At 33.9% G+C, this 13,276-nt stretch overlaps 1 protein-coding gene and 1 long non-coding RNA gene across 2 annotated transcripts; one reads left to right on the top strand and one right to left on the bottom strand.

Moving 5' to 3' along the window:
- Nucleotides 1-4,426: 4,426 nt before the first annotated feature.
- Nucleotides 4,427-6,075, bottom strand: LOC140858707 (uncharacterized). Its single transcript, XM_073260020.1, has 5 exons — nucleotides 5,993-6,075; nucleotides 5,789-5,907; nucleotides 5,622-5,715; nucleotides 5,095-5,526; nucleotides 4,427-4,990 (listed from the first exon to the last, which is right to left on the bottom strand). Exons 1-5 carry the CDS (start codon nucleotides 6,050-6,052, stop codon nucleotides 4,427-4,429), a joined length of 1,269 nt encoding a protein of 422 aa, XP_073116121.1. The 5' UTR covers nucleotides 6,053-6,075.
- Nucleotides 6,076-12,548: 6,473 nt separating this feature from the next.
- Nucleotides 12,549-13,276, top strand: LOC105047507 (uncharacterized). Its single transcript, XR_012142244.1, has 2 exons — nucleotides 12,549-13,004; nucleotides 13,086-13,276. It is a non-coding gene; the product is annotated as an uncharacterized lncRNA (long non-coding RNA).

The raw sequence follows: 13,276 nt of genomic DNA, 5'->3' as shown, positions 1-13,276 counted from the left end.
AGAATTTTGGACCAACAACCGATGATGCAGTGGAGAAACTACCCTCCTCTCCCTTTTCCGCTGGGTGTCACCTCGTGGTGATAGGAGTCAGGAACCAAGCTCTTGAGTTCTTTTTCCAAATAATATGAAAAAAAAACTTTTTTATCAAAATATATCAAAACGAAACTTATTTACCAAACTAATCCAAATGAGAAAAACGCCATTTTGAATGGCGTTTTTTCCCCTTCCACGTCAGCCTCTATTTCCACGCTGGCATCGTCCGGAAAAAAAAAAACATCAAGAAACGCCATTTAGAATGGCGTCTTTAAAAACGCCATTTTGAATGGCGTTTTTAAAAACGCCATTCAAAATGGCGTTTTTCAATTTTCCCACCGGAAAAAATCGTGGGAAAATGGAAAATTTTATTTTTTAAACTTTGGAATTAGTAAATAAATTAAAAAATAAATTTGGATTGAAATTTAAAATATAAAGATTTTAATTTGTAATTAATTTAAACAATCATAAGAAAAAAAAAATTATCATAGAAAATAAAAAAAAGAGAAAGAAATATGAAAGAAATAAAAATTTTAAATTTAATTGAAAAACATCATTCGAAATATTTGTCTTAAAAATTTTTTAATTTTTAATTTTAAGAAATAAGAATTATAATTATAAATGAAATCAAAAATTATATTTTAAATAACTAAATTAATTTAAATATAAAACACCATTTTGAATGGAAAATTAGAAAATTTTGTTTTTTAAAATTTGAAATTAGTAAATAAATTAAAATTTTAATTTTGAATGAAATTTAAAATATAAAGATTTGAAAAAATATATCATAAAAGAATAAAATTAAATTAAATTAATTATAAATTTTTTGTTAGGGTATTTTATCAATGTGACTTAAAAAAATTAAATTTGAATTAAATTTTGATAAAAAAAGAAATACATTAAAAAGTTAAAGAAATGAGGAAAAGTTAGAAAGTGAAAATTTTTAAGAAGTCACCAAAAATAAGAATTATAAATTAAAATGTTTAAAAAAAATTATAAAGTTTAATTGAAATAAAAAAAAAATTTAAATATATTTTGTAAAATTAAAATTAAATTAATTGAAATATTTTTCAAATAAAATTTAAAAATAGCCTAAAAAAAATTCATAAAAAGATAAAGAATTGAAAAAAAAATAGAAATTGTAATTGAAGAACAAAGTTTATAATTTTTAAATTTAAGAAATAAGAATTAAAATTGTAATTGAAATTAAAAATAATATTTTAAATAATTAAATTAAATTAAACATTATTATTTAAAAAAATAATTTAAATGAAGAAAAAAAAATGGGAGGAAAATAAAAATTTTAATTTGAATTAAATTTTGATAAAAAAATACAGTGTAAAGTTAAAAAATGAGAAAAAATATGGAAAAAAAATTATAAACTGAACTTTAGAAAAAATAATATTTTTTTAATTAAAAGAAAAGAATACGTAATAGAATGCTAAAGAATAAAATTAAATTAAATTAAATATAATTTTATTTTTAAGGTATTTTATAAATGTGACTTAAAAAAATTAAATTTGAATTAAATTTTGATAAAAAAAATACATTAATAAGTTAAGAAATGATGAAAAGTTAAAAAGTTAAGAAGTTAAAATTTGTAAAAAGTCAGAAAAAATAAGAATTATAAATTTAAAATTTAAAAAAAATAAAATTTTAAAGATTAAGTGAAATAGAAATATTTTTTAAAATTAATTTCTCAAATTAAAATTAATTTAATTAAAAAATTTTCTAAATAAAATATAAAAATCGCCTAAAAAAATTTCATAAAAAGATAAAGAATTGAAAAAAAATAGAAATTCTAATTGTAATTGAAGAACAAAGTTTGTAATTTTTAATTTTAAGAAATAAGAATTAAAATTATAATTGAAATTAAAAATAATATTTTAAATAACTAAATTAATTTAAACATTAATATTTAAAAAATATTTTAAATAAAGAAAAAAATACGTAATAGAATGTCAAAAAAATAAAAGTGGAAGAAAAATAAAAATAAAAATAAAAATTATAAAAGTTATAAAAAAAAAATTTTCATAAAAGAATAAAATGTAATAATTAAATTAATTACAATTTAATTTTTCGGGTATTTTATAAATGTGACTTAAAAATTTTAATTTGAATTAAATTTTGATCAAAAAATAAATACATTAAAAAGTTAAAAAATGAAGAAAAAAAATCATAATTTTATCAGATATGATTCTGAAGTCTCAAAAGCAAGAACAAAAGATGTGTAATCTATTAGAGGCAATTTCAATATTTTTGGAAGCGTATTTTCTAAGAAAAATAGATTTATATTTTTCTGTCGACCCCATGAATCGACTCATGGCTAAAAAAGTTTAACGGCACGCAAAATTTTTGGCTGCCACACTCTGTGAGTCGACCCGTTGACTTTCTTTTTGGTAATTTTTATTTTTAAAATTTTTTAAAAAGAGGGAGAGAGAGGAAGAGAGAGAGAGGAGGCAGCTCACCGCGGTGCTGTAGGAGAGACGCCGGAGAAGGGAGAAGAGGGAGAAAGGAGAAGAGGGAGAAGGAGAGAAGAAGGGAGGAAAGGAGAAAACGCCGTTCCCTTCGATATTTTTTTATTATTTTTCTTTTATTAAAATTTTTTAAATTTTTTTCATAATTTGTTTAATTATTTTTTTTTAATTTATTAAATTTTTTAATGAGGATAGTAATTTGAATGATAATTCTTAATTTAAATTAAAGTTAATTTTTTATTTTAAATTATAATTTTTATTTTATTACCATTTTTTCTCTTTTATTTACTATTTTTATGATATATTTATGTTGCTCCTAGATTGATTTTGATGATTACAAAGCAGATTGAAGGGATACAAATATTTTTTATTTTAAAAAATCTTTATGCTCTTCAGGGGCAAAAACGTAATTTTACCAAAATCCTGATTGGCACGCTGGTTTTCTGGCTTGGCACGATGGCACAATGAGCTGCTTGGCACGCTGAAATTCCTATTGGCACGCTGGTTTTCTGGCTTGGCACGACCTGTGAGTCGACTCATGAGTCGACCTCTGCTGGTTTGGGCCAAAAAATCCAGAAACCCACATTTCTGGCTGTTGTAACAGAGGTCGACTTATGAGTCGACTCCTGAAGCATGAGTCGACTCATGAGTCGACCCCTGCGATGGGAATTGTCCGCAACGGCTAGTTTTTAGCCCGTTTTAGTTGCTTTTAATACTCACTTTAAGTGATCTAACGGCTCTTTTTCTGCCTAGAATGTTTTCCTTTGTTTCTTAAAGCTATAAAATGTTTGAAAAGGTGAAAAACAAGGGAGAAATAAGTGGACTAGCTTGGGATAGCTAGTGTCGGAGTTTCCGACATTTGTATTCGGGTTGCATACAAGTATAGTGGTTTGGAATTCCCAAGTAGGAGCTTGGGGAGTGGATGTAGGTGCAAGGTTGGCACCGAACCACTATAAATCCTTGTGTTTGTGGTGTACTTTATTGTTTCTCTTTAATTCTTCATTATATCCTTGCATTCTTGCTTTAGGTAATTAATCTTGAACTAAAGTCCTTCTCCTCATTCATCAAGCTTTTGACAAATACTTTTCATAAGTAATTAGTTAAGTTTAAAATTTTTAAAACACAATTCACCCCCCCTCTTGGGTTGCATAGCTGGGCAACAATTTATTTAATTTAATTTATAATTTTTATAATTTAAAAATAAAATTTTAGTTTTCTTCTATTTTTATGATATATTATGTATTCTTTTTCTTTACTTAAATTTGTAAAGGAAGAAGGAGAAGATCGAGAAGGGAGAAGGAGGAAAAAAAGAGGTTTGGGGAGGGGAGAGAATGGCGTTTTCTTTTTTTATTTATTTTTTTTAAATTTCTTTACTTATCTATTTGTAATCTTTAATAAATAAATTTAATTAAATAATAATTTAAATGATAATTGTTAATTTAAATTAAAATTAAATTTTTTTAAAATTTATAATTATAATTCTTATTTTATTATTATTTTATTATTTTTTTATGATATTTTTTTAAATTGATTTTAAAAATTTTATCATTTAAAATTATAATTTCAGTTTTCTTCCATTTTTATCTTTTTAGCATTCTATTACGTATTCCTTTCCTTTACTTAAAAAAATATTTATTTTTTCTAAAATTTAATTCAAAAAGCAACATTTGATATATTATTATTTACGTTATAATTTTTATAGTCCTTTCAGCATAATATTTTCTCTCCTAATATTCTGAGACACGTTCGAATATGTGTATCCATATGCACCGATCATAATATCCAATCATTTAAAATTAAATAATATAAAATGAAATCAATATTTAATATTATTCAATAGAATAAAAATGTCAAACGTACAAAAAAAAAATAGTACAACAAAAATGTAAAAATACTAAATACAAATACAACAAAGACTAAGTCCCACAAGGACGTCGCGGCGCCCGTGGTCGCTTGGACCTTCTCAGGAAGGTCCTCGCCGGCTGCTCCTGCTGTGATGGCTCCTCTCCTATATCAGTGGAGGAGATCTGCTGATCATGCTGCTCAGGAATAACTGATGCTGTCGGATCATGCTGCTCAGGAATAACTCTCTCATCTGGATACACGGATGGACCTGAAAAAAAAGTATCATACTCATGTGGCCAACTGGTACCCGGTGATGGCATCTGGGGGATGTAGGACGAAGAAGACGCTGCCATCTGTGGATGAAAAGGCGGTGGCATCTGTGCAGCATCGAATGATGACATATGCGGAATATGCGGTGATGGCATATGTGAAGCATATGGTGACGGCGTATAACTCATATCTGGCGCCCGAACTGCTCCATACCAAGGCGCACAGGTATGTGGATCAACACCAATCGCCTCCAATGCTCCGGAACCTGTTCTCTCCATCTCCCGCAGTATCTGAATCCGCTCGTCCTCATCAGTCGTAGATAAAGCACGACGAATGTCCAACACAAGATCCGACACAGAATCAGTCTATAAAATAAAAATAGAACTGTTAGTATAAAACAATCAGTATAGTGTACAATATAAAACAAAAATATAACACAAATAACATGAAGTAATTTTCGTAATCTTACCAAAAGACGTACAGTAGAACTCTCGCCCTCGTATCCAGAAACTGCATACTGAGACTGTCCAATGACTCGCACCGTAATGCTAAAAAACCAAGCCATGTAGTCATCAGTATATGAACGGCCTCTCAAAATAGGATCACCATGAACAATGTGATCTCGACGTGCATCCCAAATATCGATGTACTGTGCATGTCTGATACGCCAGTCGATACGAGCTCTCCCTCGTCGATCAATACGATGAAGTCCCTGACTGGTATCAAACTGCTCTGGAATGCCCTGAGTCTGACCAAACTGCCGCAGGACACGATCGGGAAGATGCCACTCTACCACATCAAAACAAATAAGTGGCACCCTAGCAGTCCATATGTCGTGTCCAACTGTACACATCTGCGGCAGTATAGCCAATATCCCATCTGTATATGGCTTCCACAAAAACTGATATAATATAGTTAAAATAAAAAAAATTAATATAAAATTATAATGGATTATGAATACTGTAAATTGATATTTGTAAAAAATTCAAAATTTACCCGTCTAGATGTATCAACTAATGTATCCAACTGGCATCTATAAACCCGTGCCACTCTTGTCGATACGTGATGAACGTTGAATGCAACGTTCCATCTGTTTCACAATGTACTAATATTAAATAAATTTAAAATAATAAAATTTAAATAAAAAAAAAATATTTCGATACCTGTATCCTAATGGTCCGTCTAGTCTGAATGGAACATCAGGATCCTGCTGCTCTGATGGCATCTCGAGCAACTGTCGTCGTAATGGACTGATAGTCGGCATACGCTCCCATACCCAAATCTGCAAAATTTAAAAATTAAATAAATGATATATCGAATGTAAAATATAATTAAATATTAAAAATTTAAAATTTTAATTCACGTACCTGCAATAATACAAGATAACCGCCAATCTCGCTCTGATCAGCATAGGCCCCCCGACACATAGCTCGGTATAGACAAGCTAGTACTGCACTGCCCTAACTGAGTCGACGAGCGAAGTCTAAATCCTCTAATAATGGCAAAAACATCAACTTCATCTTATTCGATGAAGTATCAGGTAACAGGACACCACCTAACAATCGCAGCACCTGACCCCTAACATACTGCTGCACCATCTCCTCCGGTGCATCATCCGCAATATGAAAATGACGATAACGATCATCCAAACACTCAATCCTGAGTCGTGAATGATCGAAAAAATATGCATCGGGCTCAAACCCTAACAATCGCAAGCACAAAGCCTGCCACTCCGGAATGGTAAGTGCGGGATCAACTCCGGTAACTGGATCTCCATCAACTGGTAGTCCAGTAAGGATGCTGACATCCTGTAAAGTGATGGTCGCCTCACCAAATGGAAGATGAAATGTGTGTGTCTCTGGACGCCATCTCTCAAGCAAAGCAGTAATAAGACCAACGTCCATCTGTATACGACCGATCCGATATACTCCATAAAATCCCAGATATCGTAAATAATCTAACACTCTACGTGGGATATCCTCTGTCCTCCAGAAATCTGCATCGGATCGTCGTAGACGAAGATGTCTGGACTCCTGTAATAAAATATAATAATTAGATAATGTATATGATTTTTAAAATAAAAATTTAAAGAGTAAAAAAGATTGTAATGCTTACGCCGCCATCTAAAATAGTCTGCGATCGATGATGCTCCTGCAATGTAAGAATACTGCTATCTCGAGGACCGGGATATCGTGGATCGTAAGCCATAATACGCTGCCTCAAGCAAAATTATCACAGATATATTAAAAAAAATAAGACAATATTTTAAATTTTTTTTTTAAATATAATATTATCACACAATACAACTTAAACACAAAATTCAGTTCATCCCAACATATTACACACGTAAATTCAAATACAATCTCGCAGTAATTCATAAAACAATGACAAAAATAAATTTTCAAAGCTTTCAATTTCTTCCGCTGCTTGAAGTTGAAGTATGTTGAACTATCCTAGGACAGCGACGACGATCATGACCCTGTTCCCTACAAATACCACAGTGATTCTTATTTCTTATTTGCCTATCATCCATCTCATTTCGTAGTCTCGTTGACTTTGGTCTACCTTTCTGCTTCGGTCTCAAACGATGATGATCAGGCATGCATTTGAACATACGTGTATGCATCCAATAATCTTCATGTGGTAGTGGATTGAAATTACCGGTCCAAGCATTCATATATGCTGTAATTGTATATGCATCATCCACAAAACCACTAAAATGTACAGCAATTTCTTGACACACAGCTAAAACATGTGAACATGGATATTTGTACGTGCTCCACTTTCCACATGAACATTTTCTTTCAGCTAATGTAACAGTATGAGAATTTCCTCCACCTCGTAGTCCTCCGCCTGCTCTTCTCGTAAGCACTTCATACATACCTCTTTGAAGGTTGAATGCTGTTACTCGGTGCTGGTTAGCCTTAACTTGATCTTCAGCAATTTTAATTGCAACATGAGGAGTAAAAAGATTATTTTGATTCTCCTCTACATATCTCAAGGCTTGAGCATGCCTCGTATTGAAATATTTGACAAGACGATAAAATGTCAGTTGAACACAAGATGTAATTGGCACATTTCTAGCTCCTCGTAGAACACTGTTAAAAACCTCCGACAAATTTGTAGTTAAAACACCATAGCGTAGACCATCATCATGTGCCAATGTCCACTTCTCCTTTTCTATCTCGGACAACCAGCTCCAAGCTTCTTCATTCACTGTTCTAATTCTGCCCATGATAAAATTGAATTTACAAACTTGATGAGCACTTCCGGCTTGCCATACTGCTCTTTTCAGCTGCACATTTTTAAAATGTGTGTTAAAATTACTGCAGATATGTCTTAAACAGTATCGATGATAGGCACGTGGTGGACTCCATCCAATAGACTCATCTGCGATGGCATTTAATATACCTGGATGCCTGTCAGAAATTAAGCATATTCCATTTCTATCTTTAACGATATGTGTTCTGAGCTGGAAAAGAAACCAACTCCAACTTGCAGTCGTTTCCTCATCGACAATTGCATATGCTAATGGAAATATCCCATTCTCTGCATCAATGCCTGTTGCAATTAACATCTTACCTTTAAATTTACCATACAAGTGCGTGCCATCAATGCTAATTACAGGACGGCAGTGCATAAAACCCTGAATAGATGGTTCGAAAGCCCAAAAAATATAATTTAAAACACGAACATTGGAATTCACAGATTGAAAAAAATTCCATGAAACAACTGTACCAGGATTTGCATTTTGAAGTGCAGCCATATAATAAGGTAATTTAGCATAAGATGGCTCCCATTCTCCATAAATATCAACCAATGCCTTATGCTTTCCACACCATGCTTTCCTGTATGATACTGTATATTGAAATTGATCATTAACGGCTGCCACAATAGCTTCAACTTTAACACCGGGATCTTTCTCAACAATATGTCGGACTAATGTGCTAATCATTTTTCCACTGACATGTTTGTGGTCTCGACTCCATCACCACGTGGGGCCCGCCTTCAGCGCACGCGGCCCCACCGACCGTCTGAGCCCACCGCCGAGATGCGGGGCCCGCCGTCAGGGCATGCGGCCCCACCGAGAGAGGCGGGGTCGAGGACCGCCGTTGGGGTGCGGGCCCGCCTTGGCCACCGGGGCGCGGGGCCCACCGTCGACCGTCTGTGGCCAGCAACCGAAGAGAAGGGAGAGAGAGAAGAAGAGAGAGAAGAGGGCGCGGGGCCGCCGCCGGGGGGGGGCCCGCCACCGACCGTCTGTGGCCGGCCAAGGAGAAGGGAGAGAGAGAGGAAGAGAGAGAGGAGGAGGCCGGGGTCCACCGTCGGGATGCGGGGCCCGCCGCCAGGATGTGGGCCCCGCCTTCGGGAGGCGCGCCCCACCGCCGGCCGTCTGTGGCCGGCGGCCAAGGAGAAGAGAGAGAGAGAGGAAGAGAGAGAGGAGAGGGCCGGGGGCCACCGTCGGGATGCGGGACCCGCCGTCGGGACGCGCGGCCCGCCGCCGGCCGTCTGTGGCTGGCGGCCAAGGAGAAGGGAGACAGAGAGGAAGAGAGAGAGAAGAAGAGAGAGAGGAGGGGGTCGGGGGCCACCGCCGAGATGCGGGACCCGCCGCCGGGACGTGGGACCCGCCGTCGGGACGCGCGGCCCGCCGCCGGCCGTCTGTGGCCGGCGGCCAAGGAGAAGGGAGAGAGAGAGAGGAAGAGAGAGAGTAGGGGGCCGGGGGCCACCGCCGGGACGCGGGACCCACAGCCGGGACGCGGGACCCGCCGCCGGGACGCGCGGCCCACCGCCGGCCGTCTGTGGCCGGCGGCCAAGGAGAAGGGAAAGAGAGAGAGGAAGAGAGAGAGAGGAAGAGAGAGAGGAGGGGGCCGGGGCCACCGCCGGGACGCGGGACCCACAGCCGGGGCGCGCGGCCCGCCGCCGGGACGCGCGGCCCGCCGCCGCCAGTCTGTGGCCGGCGGCCACGGAGAAGGGAGAGAGAGAGGAAGAGAGAGAGAAGAAGAGAGAGAGGAGGGGGCCGGGGGCCACCGTCGGGACGCGGGACCCGCCGCCGGGACGCGGGACCCGCCGCCGGGACGCGCGGCCCACCGCCGGCCGTCTGTGGCCGGCGGCCAAGGACAAGGGAGAGAGAGAGAGGAAGAGAGAGAGAGGAAGAGAGAGAGGAGGGGGCCGGGGCCACCGCCGGGACGAGGGACCCACAGCCGGGGTGCGCGGCCCGCCGCCGGGACGCGCGGCCCGCCGCCGCCAGTCTGTGGCCGGCGGCCACGGAGAAGGGAGAGAGAGAGGAAGAGAGAGAGAGAGAGAGAGAGGAAGAGAGAGAGAGGAGGGGGCCGGGAGCCACCGCCGGGACGCGCGGCCCGCCGCCAGGATGAGAGAAAGAGAGAGAGGGGAAGAGGGAGAGAGAAAGAGGAAGATGGAGAGAGAGACGGGAAGAACTCACCGCCGCCGAGACCTCGCCGCCGTGCCGCCGTGCCGCCGTGCCGCCGGAGAGACGCCGGAGAAGATCAAGAAGGGAGAAGGGAGAAGGGAGAAGGGAAAAGGGAGAAGAGGAGAAGAGGAGAAGGAGAAGGGAGAAGGAAGAAGGAGAGGGGAAAAGGGATCTGGGAGGGGAAAACGCCATTCTCTATGGCGTTTTCCCCCTTTTTTTTTATTTTTTTTAATTAAAAAAATATTTTTTTATGAATATCTTATTCCATATTTTTTCTCAATTTTTAACTTTACACTGTATTTTTTTTATCAAATTTTAATTCAAATTAAAATTTAAATTTTCCACCCATTTTTTTTCCTTCATTTAAATTTTTTTTTTAAATAATAATATTTAATTTAATTTATTAATTAAATTATTATTTTTAATTTCAATTACAATTTTAATTCTTATTTCTTATTTTTTTAAGTCACATTGATAAAATACCCTAACAAAGAAATTATAATTAATTTAATTTAATTTTATTCTTTTATGATATATTTTTTCTAATCTAATTTATAATTTCTATATTTTTAAATTTTAATTTTAATTTTTTTTTATTTTTATATTTTTTATATTCTACTAGTATTTTTTTTTCTTTTATTTAAAAATTTTTTTAAAAATTTATATTTAAATTAATTTTGTTATTTAAAATATAATTTTTAATTTCATTTACAATTATAATTATTATTTCTTAAAATTAAAAATTATAAACTTTGTTCTTCAATTACAATTATAATTTCTATTTTTTTTCAATTCTTTATATTTTTATAAAATTATTTAACCCTATTTTTAAAAAAATTTTGAATCTTTTTAATAAATTTACTTTTTAATTTCAGAAAGTAATTTCAAATAATATATTTATTCCAATTAATATTTAAAATTTTATTTCTTTTAAATTTTGAATTATAATGCTTGTTCTTTGATTATTTAAAAATTTCTATTTTTTTCAATTCTTTATCTTTTTATGAAATTTTTTTAGATCATTTTTAAATTTTATAAATAATTTTTTTTTAATTAAATCAATTTTATTCTTATAAAATATATTTAAAAAATATTTTTATTTCAATTAAACATTAAATTTTTTTTTTGGTTTTAAATTTATAATTGTTATTTTTGGTGACTTTTTAAAAATTTTCACTTTTCAACTTTTTAACTTCTCATAATTTTTTTACTTTTTAATGTATTTTTTTATCAAAATTTATTTCAAATTTTCTTTTTTTAAGTCACATTTATAAAATACCCTAACAAAAAAATTGTAATTAATTCAATTTTATTTTATTATTTTATGATATATTTTTTCTAATCTACTTTATAATTTATATATTTTTAAATTTTAATTTTAATTTTTTTCCATTTTTATCTTTTTTATATTCTATTAGTATTTTTTTTCTTTTATTTAAAAAATACTTTAAAAATTTATATTTAATTTTATTTAGTTATTTAAAATAAAATTTTTAATTTCATTTACAATTATAATTCTTATTCCTTAAAATTAAAAATTATAAACTTTGTTCTTCAATTTCAATTATAATTTCTATTTTTTTCAATTCTTTATATTTTTATAAAATTTTTTAACCCTCTTTTTAAAAATTTTTTGAATCTTTTTAAAATAAATTTATTTTAATTTCTGAAAGTAATTTGAAATAATATTTTCATTTCTTTCATATTTCTTTCTCTCCTTTTATTTATTTTCTATGATAATTTTTTTTTTATTTCTTAAGATTTTTTTTTACATCTTTTAAAAAAAAATTGAAATAAAAAATCTAAATTAATTTTTCTAATGAATTACAAATTCAAATCTTTATATTTTAAATTTCATTCAAAATTAAAATTTTAATTTATTTACTAATTTCGAATTTTAAAAAACAAAATTTTCTAATTTTCCATTCAAAATGGCGTTTTATATTTAAATTAATTTAGTTATTTAAAATATAATTTTTGATTTTATTTATAATTATAATTCTTATTTCTTAAAATTAAAAATTAAAAATTTTTTAAGACAAATATTTCGAATGATGTTTTTCAATTAAATTTAAAATTTTTATTTCTTTCATATTTCTTTCTCTTTTTTTTATTTTCTATGATAATTTTTTTTTTCTTATGATAGTTTAAATTAATTACAAATTAAAATCTTTATATTTTAAATTTCAATCCAAATTAATTTTTTAATTTATTTACTAATTCCAAAGTTTAAAAAACAAAATTTTTCATTTTCTCACGATTTTTTTCGGTGGGAAAATTGAAAAACGCCATTTTGAATGGCGTTTTTAAAAACGCCATTCAAAATGGCGTTTTTAAAGACGCCATTCTAAATGGCGTTTTTTGATGTTTTTTTTTTTGAAAACACCATTCAAAATGATGTTTTTTCCATTTGCATTACTTTGATAAATAAATTTCGTTTTGATATATTTTGATAAAAAAATTTTTTTTTCGTATTATTCGGGAAAAGAACTCCAAGCTCTTTCTCTGTCCGTCCGCGCGTGGGAGAATGGTGCCGCATAAAGATAAAACTAAATGGCGGCGCTCGCTTCCATTCCACCTCCCGGCTGTTCCTCCTCTTTCTCTCCGTTCTCGTCCAAATCCCGTTTAGACGCTTCATCGCTTCCATCTCCCCTTCCCTCTGGCGACGAGGACGAGACTATCCTTCATAGTTTCGTTGCGAATCGCTGGACCCTCAAATCCCTGGCCGTTGCTCTTATCTCTATCTTCCTCCTCCTCTTATTCTTCCAGCCGAATTAGGCAAGAGCGGTCGCGAAGCTCTCCGTTGCGATCGATGGCGATCCCACCGGAGCAGAGCAGTTCCTGGAGAACAATTCCATCTTGGCTTTCATGAGATTCAAGAAAAAAACCATGGGGACGATGGCCGTCGTCCGAAAGAAGTTTCCGTGGCCGTTGCTCGATCTTTTTCTCCGCAGGTAGTTGCCGCGACTTTGCCATCTCTCTTCCCTTCAGCTGCTGCTTCCTTTCATTAATCTGTTTTCGTTTCTTCTTGGCAGGTGGACTTGGTGTCGACAATTTTTACATTGCAGACAAACAGGAAGTTGGCTTGGCTTAGATTTATTTTTTATTTTTTAAAGATCATAGAAGTTTTTGCAAAGTGATTTTGGTTGGAATGAATCTTTGTCTGTATAGATTTTAATGCCTGGTTGTTGTTGGTGAGAGGAATATACTTAATTTTCTTTTCTCA

Source organism: Elaeis guineensis, chromosome 6, assembly GCF_000442705.2.
Source record: "Elaeis guineensis isolate ETL-2024a chromosome 6, EG11, whole genome shotgun sequence".
Taxonomy (NCBI): Eukaryota; Viridiplantae; Streptophyta; class Magnoliopsida; order Arecales; family Arecaceae; genus Elaeis; species Elaeis guineensis.
Note: the sequence above shows the minus strand (reverse complement) of the source record. Positions and strands in the feature narration are given on the sequence as shown.

Excerpts from the sequence above, each read along its gene's own strand:
- LOC140858707 (XM_073260020.1), bottom strand. The coding sequence starts at position 6,052 with ATGTGTCGGGGGGCCTATGCTGATCAGAGCGAGATTGGCGGTTATCTT. Across the intron at positions 5,908-5,992 it reads GTTATCTTGTATTATTGCAG|ATTTGGGTATGGGAGCGTAT; the intron begins GTACGTGAATTA and ends TAAATTTTGCAG. Across the intron at positions 4,991-5,094 it reads GTTCTACTGTACGTCTTTTG|ACTGATTCTGTGTCGGATCT; the intron begins GTAAGATTACGA and ends TTTATTTTATAG.